The sequence below is a fragment of the Panthera pardus genome, unplaced genomic scaffold, assembly GCF_024362965.1.
Source record: "Panthera pardus isolate Hobbes unplaced genomic scaffold, ASM2436296v1 HiC_scaffold_15, whole genome shotgun sequence".
NCBI classification, from domain to species: domain Eukaryota; kingdom Metazoa; phylum Chordata; class Mammalia; order Carnivora; family Felidae; genus Panthera; species Panthera pardus.
The window spans coordinates 37,895,158-37,909,028 of NW_026526710.1; the positions used below are offsets into that span (position 1 = coordinate 37,895,158).

General features: G+C 38.3%; 1 protein-coding gene across 2 annotated transcripts in view; it reads right to left on the minus strand.

The window, feature by feature from the left end:
- CLUL1 (clusterin like 1) overlaps window positions 1-12,768 on the minus strand; it is a 30,171-nt gene extending 17,403 nt beyond the window's left edge. The window contains exons 1-5 of one of the 2 annotated variants that reach the window (XM_019418340.2): window positions 12,669-12,768; window positions 11,711-11,829; window positions 9,924-10,072; window positions 3,941-4,108; window positions 1,284-1,716 (exon numbers count right to left, since the gene is read on the minus strand). In XM_019418340.2, the coding sequence (XP_019273885.2) occupies window positions 1,284-1,716; window positions 3,941-4,108; window positions 9,924-10,072; window positions 11,711-11,816 (856 nt within the window). In that variant the 5' untranslated portion in view covers window positions 11,817-11,829; window positions 12,669-12,768. The remainder of the gene's footprint in view (window positions 1-1,283; window positions 1,717-3,940; window positions 4,109-9,923; window positions 10,073-11,710; window positions 11,830-12,668) is intronic. The other variant, XM_019418341.2, reaches the window with a different exon arrangement.
- Window positions 12,769-13,871: the final 1,103 nt, after the last annotated feature.

Here is a 13,871-nt window from a genome sequence, read left to right on the forward strand (position 1 = left end):
GAAGAGTCTGGAGAGAAGTATAAACCCATGAAACTGGCACCACAATCTATGCCATAAACCTATCCATCACTTCCAAAAATGTCCTCCTGCCCTCTTATTTATTTATTATTATTGTCATTATTATTATTAACGATGCTTAACATAAGATCTACCCTCTTAGCCAATTTTCAAGTATACAGTGCAGTGTGTTTAACAATAGGCACTATTCTGCACAGTTGGACTTGTATGTTTAGGACTCACCCATCTTATGTAATGGAAGTTTTTTGCTCTCTGACCAACATCTCCCCATGTCCCCCTCCACTCAGCTCCCAGGAACATCATTCTACTCTTTGCTTCCATGACTTTGACTATTTTAGATTCCTCATCTAAGCAGTATCATGTACTATTTGTCCTTCTGTGTGTGGCTTGTTTCACTTAGCGTAATGTCCTCCAGGTTCATCCATGTTGTCACAAATGGCAGAAGGAGCCTCTAGAAGGAGCTCGCTTTATTTTTCATGCCAGAGGGGAGCATTCTTTCATGTGGCTCTGTGGTCCATAAGACATAAATCTAAGTGAATGTAAACCCTACCTTGGCCCACCCAGCAGCTCTCATTTCTGAGATGCTGTGTCCCAGCCACTCCACAGAAACCCAAGGAAGGCACCTCCTTCTGTCTGAAGACACACCACAGCATTTTGTTTCCAACATGGTCTATCTTGGGGCATGTTTGGTATTGGTAGAAGGCAATTCTTATCCTTTACAGAAATTCTGATTATGTAGCTTTGGGTTTCTCTATAAGCATCTTCTATGGCTTTGTGCACAAATGTTATGATTTAAGAGATTACGGCAGTGATGCAGAGGAGGCTATGGAGGGCACTATGGAGGGCACTGGTTATATGTGACACTACGCTTCTTCCCAAACTGTGAGTTGAGGAGTCTAGACTGATTTTAAAGAAGCCCCGTGATGTTCAGGCAGAATAGAGCAGAGCATATATACACAAGTTTTGATAAAGGGGGCAACCATTTTGTTCAACTTTCTCACCCGGCTAGCATTTTCCTTATCAGCTTTGAAAACTTGCTTTAAAAAGACAGAACAGCCCCACAGGGCTATTGACAATGACGGAAGAGGGATGGTGTTTGGCAGACTTCGAAGCTTTCTCTAAGAGGCTCTGAAACGTCAATTATCCATAAATTGTCACTCTAAGAAACATTGTAAAATGACTTAGAAGTGTCTACCATTTCCAAAGGTAAACAAAGCTTGACCTTAGTATTGACATCTAAGTAAAAATCATCTTTTAATACTTGCCTTTGTCTTGCTTTGGTAAATCTGCTATTGCATTCAGCGTCTCGGTGACTGCTGTGCTGATACTGTGATAAACAGAGAGACTGAAATTACAAAACAGCTGGAAGAAGCTGGGAATGTCCCAACTTTGCACAGGATCCATTTTTTTCTCTGGTTCTTTGGATAAAACCGGAAGAAAGCTAGGCTGCGTGGAGTTTGTATCTGACATGAAATATGATTGAAAAGCCTGGTCAAATTCTTGCTGCATCTGTTTGAAGACGTTAAGACTCCTGTTAAAGAGAAATCTCACATCCACGGTCAGCTGGCTGAATACATTCTCTATTTGGGCCACTTGTGCATCCTCCTCAATGAATTTTTCACTGACAGGGAGATCTTTTTGATTATCTTCGTGGAAAGGAAACAAGTATTGATACATCTTCCTGAAAAACTGTTCGACCTGTGGGGTGAGGTGGAGGATAGAAATGGAATAAGAGATTAATTTTCTTTCTAGACCGTTTCTTTTTTAAAAATCAACTTTATTTTATTATTTTTTTTAAATGGAAGGACAATTGACATGGACCATTTCTTATTGTAAATTTCAAAGTCAACTTGCAGTGGTCATTCCAAATCAAAAATAATTCTGGGCAAGATAGGAAAAGGTGACTCATTTTTTAAGATAATTTATTAACACTCTTATAACTTTGACTTTGTTTGTGGAAATAGGATCTGAAATTCTTCCTTGTTTATGTTTGCCTACCAAAGGCCAAGTTTTTAATATTGTTGGCAAGCCACAGCCTGATGTAGCGGCAGAGGCTGGCATGTCAAGGTTTAAAGGGTACTGTGTAGGTTGCCCCAAAACTATGAAAAAAGCTCTTGCCTTTCATCTCTGTCTTAGGGTTTTTTGGTTTTGGGGTTTTTTTGTTTTTGGGGGTTTTTTTTGGTTTGTTTCCTTTAGCGTAATGTTGTTAGTGACTTTATGGTCTTCTCTTTCTTGTCTCATAAATTAGTCCATGGAAAGGAAAAGATAAACACATTCATACTGAATTATAGATGCCTGATAGAGTTAAATAGGCTACTCAGGGATGGTTACATATTAGTAGTGATCAAAGCCCTCTTTGGCTAGAGTCAAAGAAATGAATCTCTAATTGTAGAATTTTACACTCAGTGGGAGAATATTTTCCAGCAGTCACACCATGCCCTACATCCATATGACTTCCAGGTTTGTGCTAGAACACAATTGCCCTTATATGGTAGCGCTGTGGCCATGTTGAAAGCTATGGAGCATACCAACTATCCGACATCACAGATGTAGCATCCCAATGCTGTTCAAAGAAATCCCCAGAAATTCTTGTATTATTCTTGCCTTTCTCAAAAAGTAATCTGGGTGGGGGCCGGGGTGGGAGTTGGGACCCCTGGGTGGCTCAATCAGTTAAGTGTCCAATTCTTGATTTTGGCTCAGATCATGATCTCATAGCTTGTGAGATCAAGTCCCGTGTCAGGTTCCATGCTGACCACATGGAACCTCCTTGGGATTCTGTCTCTCTCTCTTTCTTTCTCTTTCTCTCCAAAATGAATAAATAAACTTAAAAAAAAAAAAGTAATCTGGGTGGATTGTCTGTCCCTCTCTCTGCCAGCTTGTATTTGCTTGAATCCATCCACAAAAACAAACTTTAAAGCCCCAAGAAATTTTCATAAAGTCACACAACTGGCACAGACAGGAATGGTTCCCAAATCTCTGACCTCCAGCCAGTGCTCATTCCACTGTTTTCCGGTATATTGGAGAGTGACAATGGCTATAAAAATAGAGCAGATGCAATTAACAGTGGAGGCAAATTAACTTGGCAAATGAATTGTCCTAGGGGTTGCTCCCTCTATAACTGGGTATGGCATTGCCAAGCCAGGAGCATACTGTAAGTAGTGCATGCTGTAATATAGAGAGGGAAATTTCACTGCATTTCATATTCAGCTCACGTCTCGAACGGGAAGAGAAATTCAGGCCAATAGAATAGGAGACTTTTATGGGGCAGAGCTTATCCTATTCAGGTCACCACCTTCTGTGAGTCCCTCTGCCCAGACAGATAGCCAAAGGGGACAAAACAAACAAACATGCCAGTCCTATAGGGAATGCATAGATATGGTTAAAGAGGACATGAATGTGTGCATATGTGTGTGTTGCTGTAAGAAGGCAAGCCTGTTGAAGGAGAGATTCAGGAGGCAGAGGATGTCTTCAAATGTTTGGCCTCCAGGGAAAAAATTAAAGCAGGTTGAAATCAGAGACTATAATACTATTATTTAGAATGCAATTCAGCAAACATTTATTAGATACCTAATGCTTAAATGAAGACAGCTAACATGTGGTCCCTGCCCTCAAAGAGCTTACAATCTAGTGGGAACGTATTCACAAAGGACAAATACAAGACAGAAAGATTCAGGATATTTCCAAGAGGGATATACACTGTGTCATTAAAGGGAGAGATGAACACTGAATGACTGTTTTATCTTGTAATTTGAATATACACAGGTGATTTGTACATAGCATGAATGTTAGATTCTAGGTCACAAAAGGCCAATATCAGGTCAGGCATTTCTATTCTAAATAGTAAAATAAGTTAATTTTTAAAAATTAAGCTGGAGTATGTACCTTGAGTATTCTGAAACCTTGAGCTCTATTTTTCCCTTACCGTATTTTTCATAGAGGACCAGCTAGATTGGCAGGTTGTGTAAAATCTCATGCAGTTACTCTCCAGGCAAGACTTGCATTCGTCCCAGGAATCTGTCAAAGACACCTGGCATAGACTTTGTTCTTCTTCTAGATGTTCCTGAACTTCATTCATGAGTCTCAAGGCTTCCTAATTAAAAAGTAGAAACAAACATCCTATGAATGGATAAAGAAGATGTAGTATATATATACAATGGAGTATTACTTGGCAATCAAAAAGAATAAAATATTGCCATTTGCAACTACGTGGATGGAACTAGAGGGTATTATGTTAAGTGGAATTAGTCAGAGAAAGACAAATATCATATGACTTCACTCACATGAGGACTTTAAGAGACAAAACAGATGAACATAAGGGAAGGGAAACAAAAATAATATAAAAACAGGGAGGGGGACACAACAGAAGAGACCCATAAATATGGAGAACAAACTGAGGGTTGCTGGAGGGGTTGTGGGAGGGGGGATGGGCTAAATGGGGAAGGGGCACTAAGGCATCTACTCCTGAAATCATTGTTGCACTATATGCTAACTAATTTGGATGTAAATTTAAAAAAATTAAATTAAAAATTAAAAAAAGAAACAAGCGTCCTATTTCCATTTCATAACTCTATGTGTACCTTAGCTGATTTTTAAAATATGCGTATTCTGATGTAGTTCTTTACTCTTTCTTTGTGCCCCTAGCTGTTAACAGGTCTACCTGAATGCTTTCTGTTTGTTTAACGAAAAGACACTGGTTGATCCTTACTGAAGACTGAAAGTCTTATCCATCTGTTCATTCATTTATTCCTTCTTTCAACAGCTATTTATTGGGTACTTGTGATGGGACAGACATTGCACTAGATGCGGGTGAATTAGGATGTGGTCTCTACTCTGGGGGATGACTATAATTTACCTGTTTACTTGTCTGTCTTCACATGTAGTTCTTGGAAGATGTGGAAAGTGGGCTTTAAGGTTTATAAAGCTGACAAATTTATTTCCGTCATTTATGTTGCCTTTAATTTTTGTACGTTCTTAAACATTGCAAGAAAGGGCAATTCTTGTATATCAAATCAGATCTGCCCAGCCAGTTACACTCTAATTGCAGACATGCCAGTGTTCTGAGGTTGTCTTTCTTCTTGTCTATATTCCGAGTGCTCCCCCTCGTGGTGCCTTGCTGTATGTGGTCAGGTCCCACGCCGGGTGGTAAGGAGCCTGTCCCTGAGAATCTCAGCCCTGCCCCCGGGACCTCCCCCAAGGCCAGCACCCCTGCCTAGACCCCTGGTCTCCTTGCTAGTGTGGACTTCTAAAGACAAGCTCCCTCCAAGCCTGAGACCTAGTTCAGGGGAGTGACTGGATATAATGGACTCCTCCATAAAACAGTCTCAGAGCTAACAGTGACTCCCTTAAGTGAAAACCACACAGTGGAGGCAAAGTTTCCGTACTTAAAACCAATTTAGTATTGATTTTTACCTAATGGAAAAGAAAAAGAAATCACCTTTCCCTGTCATGTTAAGCCCAAAGAACTAGTTGGGCACTGAGAATCTTTTGATGATTTCCTTATCTCCTTGGGCATTGTAGATCAATTTGGGTTCCTACATCTTCTCAAGAAAGTTACCCCACCATGGCTGGAAACAATACTGCCCACATTTCCTCAGTCAGTACCATTTTTATTTTATTTTATTTTATTTTATTTTATTTTATTTTATTTTATTTATTTTTTTAAATGTTTATTTTGAGAGAGAGAGAGCACGACAGAGCATGAGCAGGGGAGGAGCAGAGAGAGAGGCAGACACAGAATCCGAAGCAGGCTCCAGGCTGAGAGCTGTCAGCACAGAGCCTGACCCAGGGCTCGAACTCACAGCATGAGATCATGACCTAGACAGAAGTTGGACACTCAACCAACTGAGCCACCCAGGCGTTCCAGTCAGTACCAATTTTAAATGTCTTGTTCATTGTCACCATAAACCGAAATCCCAATATTTCCAATTCCAAGCTACACTCACTGTGTACCTTTGTGCAAATGGCTTAACATCTCTGAGCTTTAGTATCTTCCTTAGCAAATAAGAATAGCAATAGGATTTACCTCTTAAGGTTTTGTATTGAGATAAACAAGCAAGGCACATAGTGTGCCTCGATTTCCTTCCACTTCCTTCTGAGAGCACAACAAAAACCAGTTACCAAATCACATGTCCCAAGTTTTGGTAGTGTAATGTTGCCATGGAGGAAGATCTCTGGGGAGAAATGCCCTGCCCATTCCTTCTGTTTCCCCCTAAAATGTCCTACCTGCTGACTATTCCTGTAGTTTACAGATTTTCAAAGTCCTATATAAACTTGATGTGGGGGTCAAATCACTTTAAGCCACCCTGGAGTTTCTCACTTTCAGTTAATTTCAGATGCTCTCTGAATATTAATATTATATTAATATATTAATATAATATTAATTATTAATCATTAATACTTGTATCAGTATATTAATATTATATTAAATCATATATTGATAATCTCTTAATATTAATATTATATTAATATAATATATAATTATATATAATATATAATTAATATTATATTGATATAATAATATTCAATATTAATAAGGAGGGGCTGTGAAGGGGTTTGTGATGACCCTAGGTCACCTGAGGATGGGGTAGTGCTCCGTACTAGGAGACTGGGGGCACCAACCCCATATTTGCTAAGTCATCATTTGCCTAAAGTATCCTTTATCCTCAGTTTAAATTTAGGGGGGTACCTGCGTGGCTCAGTCAGTTGGGCGTCTGACTTCAGCTCAGGTCATGATCCTACGGTTCATAAGTTCGAGCCCGGCATCAGGCTCTGTGCTGACAGCTCAGAGCCTGGATTCTGCTTCGGATTCTGTGTCTCCCTCTCTCTCTGCCCCTCCCCCACTCACACTCTGTCTCTCTCAAAAATGAATATACGTTACAAAAATTTTTTCTTTAAAAATAAAAAAATCATAAAGTAATTTTAGGGAGGGGGACTCAGAGTTAAATAGGTTTTCCTTTTTTTTAATTAAGTTTTTGAGGCTTCAAACCTTAAGAGTATAATTTAATGAATGTTTATATAGTAAGAAGGTTTTTAAGAAAAAAATCCTACTAGTTCTTGGGATTCCTGAGGGCAAACTGAAACTGACATCTGTTTACTTGACCCACCCCTAACTGAAGCATTCTTTTCTTAGTATTACACCCTTGACTTGTGGGGAGGCCAGAGAAAGGGACAAAAACAGAAAGTCACTGGGTCCCAGAGGCACAGTGCCGACAGCTGATTTTCTCTGGGGTCATTCATAACTGCGCTGGGTTAACACGCTCATGGACATCATGAGCCTCAGTTTCCTTAGCTGTAAAGGGAAAGTAATGGTTTTTGCAGATGTTGGAAGGATTACTACACATGATAATGTGTTTTATAAAGAGCCTGTAAATGATAACTAGTGTCATTATTCCCAGGGCCCAGCTCACAAGCCCATCACAGAAGAATCCAGCTCCAGAGGCTTTCACATTATCCTTATAAGGAGCTATTTTTGACTTCCTCAAATCTTTTGCTTGCTGTCCAAAGGGAGGAGGGTTTGCAGCTGCTAGTCAAGTGATCTCCTTTCCTTGCTAGGGACCCTGTGCCACAAGGGGTATAGGTGTGGCCGTAACATCAACCAATCTGGTGACAGGTTCACATATAACTTTGGCGTCAGCCTGTCACACAGACCTGCTCCGGTGGCTCAATGGACACCCAGAGGCCACTGTACTCAGAAATAAAGAATTCCAGCAGCTATCTGCAGTTGGTGGCCTCCAACTTTACATGTTTATAGGTATAGGTGTAGGGAGGAAATATTAAAACTTTTATTTTTAAGTTTTAATTTAAAAACTGATCCCCTATCTCTATCAAAAGTACATAAACATTTTAAAAAAAGGGGGCGCCTGGGTGGCTCAGTCGGTTGAGCGTCCGACTTTGGCTCAGGTCATGATCTCATGGTTTGTGGGTTTGAGCCCCATGTTGGGTTCTGTGCTGATAGCTCAGAGCCTGGAGCCTGCCTCGGATTTTGTGTCTCCCTCTCTCTCTGCAACCTCCCCGCCCTGTGCCCAGCTCTCACTGTTTCTATCAATAGTAAGTAAACATTTAAAAAAATAATAATTAAAAAAATTGATGGCGGGGAAGGAGAAGTAGGTGGCGGGGTAGGAGAAGTAGGGAGTTGTTTAATGGGTACCGAGTTTCAATTCTGCAAGACGGAAAGAATTCTGGAGCTTGATTGCACAGAATTGTGAAGGTATTCAGCACTATTTACCATACACATAAAAATAATTAAGATGGTAAATTTTATGTTATGTGTATTTTACCACATTTATAAATTTTTAAAAATAAAATTTTAAAGTAATTTACTCTCAATGTTAAAATTTAGAATACTTTCCAAATTATTTTGTTACAGTTTTGATTTCCTCTTTGATTTAAGGGTAATGTTGAAAATAATTTTAAAAAATAATTGAATTGTTTTGAATGTTTTGTTCATTGTTAATGTTATTAAACTGTGAGCCATGCAGTGTTCATAACTTAGAAACATATTAAGCTTAATTCTGTAACATAGGAACAATTTTTAACATCTTCTCTGGATATTTGGATATATAGTTGACCTTTAAAAACATAGGTTTGAATTGCATGGGTCTACTTACAGGTGGATTTTTTTCAATAAATACAGGACGGTACTATAAATGTATTGTCTTTTCCTTATGATATTCTTAATATTTTCTTTTCTCTAGCTTTATTGTAGGAGTACAGTACACAATGCATACAACACACAAAATATGAGTTAATCGATTGTTTATACAATTGGTAAGGCTTCTGGTCAACAGTAGGCTATTAAAAATTATTTTGGGGGCGTCAACAGTTACATGCAGATTTTCGACTGGAGGTCAGCACCCCTTACTCCCACATTGTTCAAAGGTCAACTGTAATGTGTATTTCCCATTGGTAAGATACATAGTTTGAACTGTAACTATTAAGCGAAGGTATTTGAATAAAGAAACTTATTAGGCTGATGTACTATTTTATATACATTGGTGCTTTCTTGTGGTGCTTATGTCAGACCACTGCATGTCACCAACTGCTCGAGAGGACCATGGGGAAGTGGGTGCTCCACATTCCAGGAGCATCCACACTGGTTCCCTCTCTCTTTGTTCCCTCGGAGCCGATTGCAATGAACTGCCATTTAGAGGGCTCAGGTGAATGATGGTTTTATTATTTAGTTTTAACTAAGCTAGCCCTCACCAAATGGGGAAGAAGCTTCAAAAGATTCTTGATAAAAACCAAACAATACCCATGAGATTAAAAAATATGAATAATTTAAGCTCAGGTAGACAAGAAGCAAGCGGTAGAGCTGAAACGTCTTCATTATAAGCTCTTTGTTGGTCACATGACAAAGTAAAACTATGATCTAATCAGACCTGGCCATCAACTAAAAAGTTTCAAAATATTTTCCAGATTATTTGAAATATGGATTTAACATCCACCCTAGCTAGTGATGAACCTCATCCTACATCTATTTTTTGCCTTGAGATATTAATGGTAGCAATTCGTGTGTCTAATTTACAAATAAACTAATATGCATAAATTTAGGAGTGAACACTAAGAATAATATTAGTAATAGGGATGGGGGCTCAAAAACCTTTGGAGACCACAGATCTAGCCAAAAACTCCATGAACACTTTTGACTCCATATCCGGAGTCAGAATGGACTAAAGATAAAGTATTTTTAAGAAAGTAGCACTTCCCCAACAGAGATGACTCCCTCAAATTCCTGGATTTGGAGTCCTGCAAAGGCCCACTCTGCCTTTGAAGTTTTCATCCACTAAGAGCTGCTCTCCAGAAAATCTACTGTTAGGGAAAATAAATAAGTCATCAACTGCACTAACAGATGCAGTATTTATGGTCTAGCTATATTTAAGAGCAGGTGTTGTTCCCAATTACTGTACCTGCTTTTCTTCTTTGCATTTCTTCAGGGTTTTCATTAGATTGGTATGTTCCTCCTCTCTTCTTTCCATCATGATTTTCATCTGCTTCATACCAAGCAAAGCCTTCTTCACTTCTTCGTCTCCATCTATGTCTCCAGCCTCAGGAAAACCTAAAAGAAGCATTGCAGTTTTTTCCCTTTGAGATCTGATCAAATTGCAGTGTATCAGAATACAATAAGTTCACCAGTTTTCATTATGTCCCTTAAATAGAGACTTAGCTGTTCTTTTGCAGCATCAAATTCTGGAAGCTGATCACAATGGATTGGCTGTTGGCTGCCCCATGGACACAGCTGCCATGTAGATGATACCTTCTATTCCTCGTGTCTGAGCTCCTAGATAAGTCAGAGTTCATTTAACCTCATTCTTGTCCTTTCACTCAGGGCCTGTTTCCAGTTATCCAGTTTTTTTTCTTTCACTTAAAACTCAAGTGTGTTTATATTAGAAAAAAATTCAGATTTTCTTCACAGACAATTTATATTAAATGCCAAATGGGAGCCTCAAACACAGCGAACAATTGCCCTTTCTTTCAGCTTCAATTGCCTTCCCAGGAGGCATTAAAACTAGAAAGTATCTCATATAATACAAGATTCTTTAATAACCTGCTGGACATCTCTTATATACCCTTTTAAAAATTGTATTTACTTTTTTATTTTAGAGAGAAGGAGAGAGAGCATGCAAGCATGAGAGAGGAGCAGAGGGAGACAGGGAGAGACAGAGAGAATACCTTTTTTTTTTTTTTTTTTAGTTTATTTATTTAATTTGAGAGAGAAAGAGCACAAGTAGGGAAAGGGCAGAGAAAGGATCTCAAGCAGGCTCTGTGCTGTCAGCATAGAGCCCGATGCAGGCCTCAATCTCACGAACTCATGAGATCATGACCTAAGCCAAAATCAAGACACTTAACTGACTGAACCAGCCAGGTGCCCAGGCACAGAGAGAGAGAGAGAGAGTGAGAGAGAGTGAGAGAGAGAGAGAGAGAGAGAATTCTAAATAGGCTCCGCACTCAGCATGGAGCCCGATGCAAGGTTCAATCCCACAACCCTGGTGTCATGACCTGAGATGAAATCAAGAGTCTGACACTCAATCGACTGAGCCACCCAGACACCTCTTTTCTACATCTTTAATAAGCTTTTGGTGGGTATAAAATTCATTGTCATTCTCTCTTTGCAGTAGTCAGTGTGGCTTCCAAAGGAACTTATTTTTGTTTCTGAGTTTAATCATAGACCTTCCTAAAGCAGCATTTTAACTAATTTATTTTTCTAAGTGTTCAGTACCCAAAGCATATATCGTCAAGCAAAGGTCATAAGTTCATGAACATAGACTAACCAGATTCAATGTCACTATAACCCATTCTTTCACTATTTCAGGAATAACTGCACAGATAACTTTAATTGTTTAAATTTTTCAAATGCTAGAAAAGAATTTCACTGTTCGTTAAAACCGTGCTGAGGGGACACCAAACATCTGGATGATACCAAGAAATGCAGCCCGAAAGTTGGCAAGTTTTATCTGTGTGATAGCAAACATCTGGATATGTGAACGTTCTCAGATACTCGGCTGGAATTCTCTACTTTTATTCCAGATGTTTGGCATCATGTCTACTTGGTTTAAGTGCTGAGAGAACATCCTACCGTGAAACTGGAGGGCCGTAATGAATACGGTTATCTCTCAACCGTAAATCACTTGTATATGCCAGCAACACATGCAAACATGCAAACAGGACACAGAGCAGATAAAGAAACCAAACATACCCTTCAGGTCTCCATGGATACCGGCTTTGTCCTTCCAAGTAGGTGCGCAGTGACGTCCTTCCAACCATAGCAGATACACAATAAACACCAAGAGTGATGGCTTCATGTTCCTGCTGTTACTGCAAAGGAAAAATAAACCTGTACCAAATGCCTTCCATTAGGTTAGTTTTTGCCAGCATCAATTGAAAACACATGGCGATCTCAAGCAGTTTTCTGTCAATTTTTCTTTATGATTTTAGACAAGTTATGCTAATATGCCTGAGACATAAGGAGACCTGGAATATAAATTAAAAAAAAAAAAAAAACAACCCAAGTCCCTATTTTGTTTACATTCTTTATGACAGTTAAATAAGGTCATCATTTGAAGTATTTGAACTTCAAGACATCGAATAGTATGGATCACAGCCCCATAGAATCCATACTTCATTGTATGTTCTTGTCAACAGAAACAGCCTGAAATACAGAATTAGTTAAAATATGTCAGAAGGATATTTTTTTCCTCCAAAATTCTGAGTGCTCAAGTAAGTTTTTACCCTGGGTAGTTTATGACTTATTCTTTCACGAAAGCAAAAATAACCTCACAGATTTTTCTTATATGTCTTATGAAACCCATCAAGATACATGAATAATGTACAATTATTTTTTTCTTTTCAGATAATGAATGTTCTTTTAAATTTAATTTGATATACTTTTGTTATAAACATTCCAGATACAAATAAGTTAGATTATCTTAACTCTTCCCAAAGAGATATTTACCTGCTTTATGTATATTTGTTATTTTGGGAAGAAATAATTTCATTATTTAATCAACATCTGGATTGTCTTTTTAATAAAATAACACTGGTACTAGTAGTTACAAAACTATCCCATTTTACATATCTACACCTATCCTATGAACTAACTCTTCTTTCTATTAAGACTTTATTTTACCAAATGAAACTTTTTAATATATATTTACCACTAACTTTGCAGTATTTCTCCAGTGAGGTTACCACCCGCTTCTTAAAGGGCCTTCAATTTTCTCTGATTTAACTTTCATCTCTGTCAGGGATTTAGCCTGGTTCTTTTAATTTGATGACACAGTTCATAATCCTATTAGCCTAATATTTTGAGATTAAGAGTATGGTTTAAAATTTGGTAGGTTTTAGAAAGAAACACTAGAGGGCGGGCTGTGCACATGATCAGGAACAATGACCTTGAGTAACGTTATAATACACAAATATTTTGTAATTGAAGTATAGTTGACATACAATATTTTATTAGTTTCAGATGTACATCATAGTGATTTGACATTCATATACATTATGAAATATCACCATGATAAGTCTAGTTACTATCTGTCATCATACAAAGTAATTGTAATATTATTGACTATGTTACCTATGCTATAATAAATGTAAATGTATATAATGCTGCAATAAACATAGGGGTACATATATCTTTTTGAATTAGTGTTTTAATTTTCTTCAGATAAATACCCAGAAGTGTAATTACTGGATCATAGGGTAGTTCTATTTTTAATTTTTTGAAGAACTTTCATACTGTTTTCTACAGTGGCTGAACCGGTTTACATTCCCACCAATAGTGCATGAGGATTCCCTTTTCTCTGCATCCTCACCAACACTTGTTATTTCTTGTTTTTTAGATACTAGCCATTCTGATGGGTGTGAGGTGATACCTCACTGTGGTTTTGATTTGCATTTCCCTGATGATTAGTGATGTTGAACATCTTTTCATGTGTCTGTTGACCATCTGCATGTCTTCTTTGGAAAAATGTTTACTTTCTGCCCATTTAAAAAAATGTTTATTTATTTATTTTGAGAGAGAGAGAGAGAATGCACATGAGTAGGGTAGGGGCAAAAAGAGAGGGAGAGAGAGAATCTCAAGGAGGCTCTGCGTTGTCAGCACAGAGCCCTGACACAGGGCTTAAACCCATGAACCGTGAGATCATGACCTGAGTCAAAATCAAGAGTCAAATGCTTAACTGACTGAGCCACTCAGGCACCCCTCTCTGTCCATTTTTTAATTAGACTGTTTGTGGGTTTTGTTTTGTTTTTGTTTTTTGTCTTGTTTGGTGTTGAGTTGTAGGAGTGCTTTGCATAGTTTGGATATTAACTCCTTATTGAATATATCATTACAAATATCTTCTCCCATTCAGTGG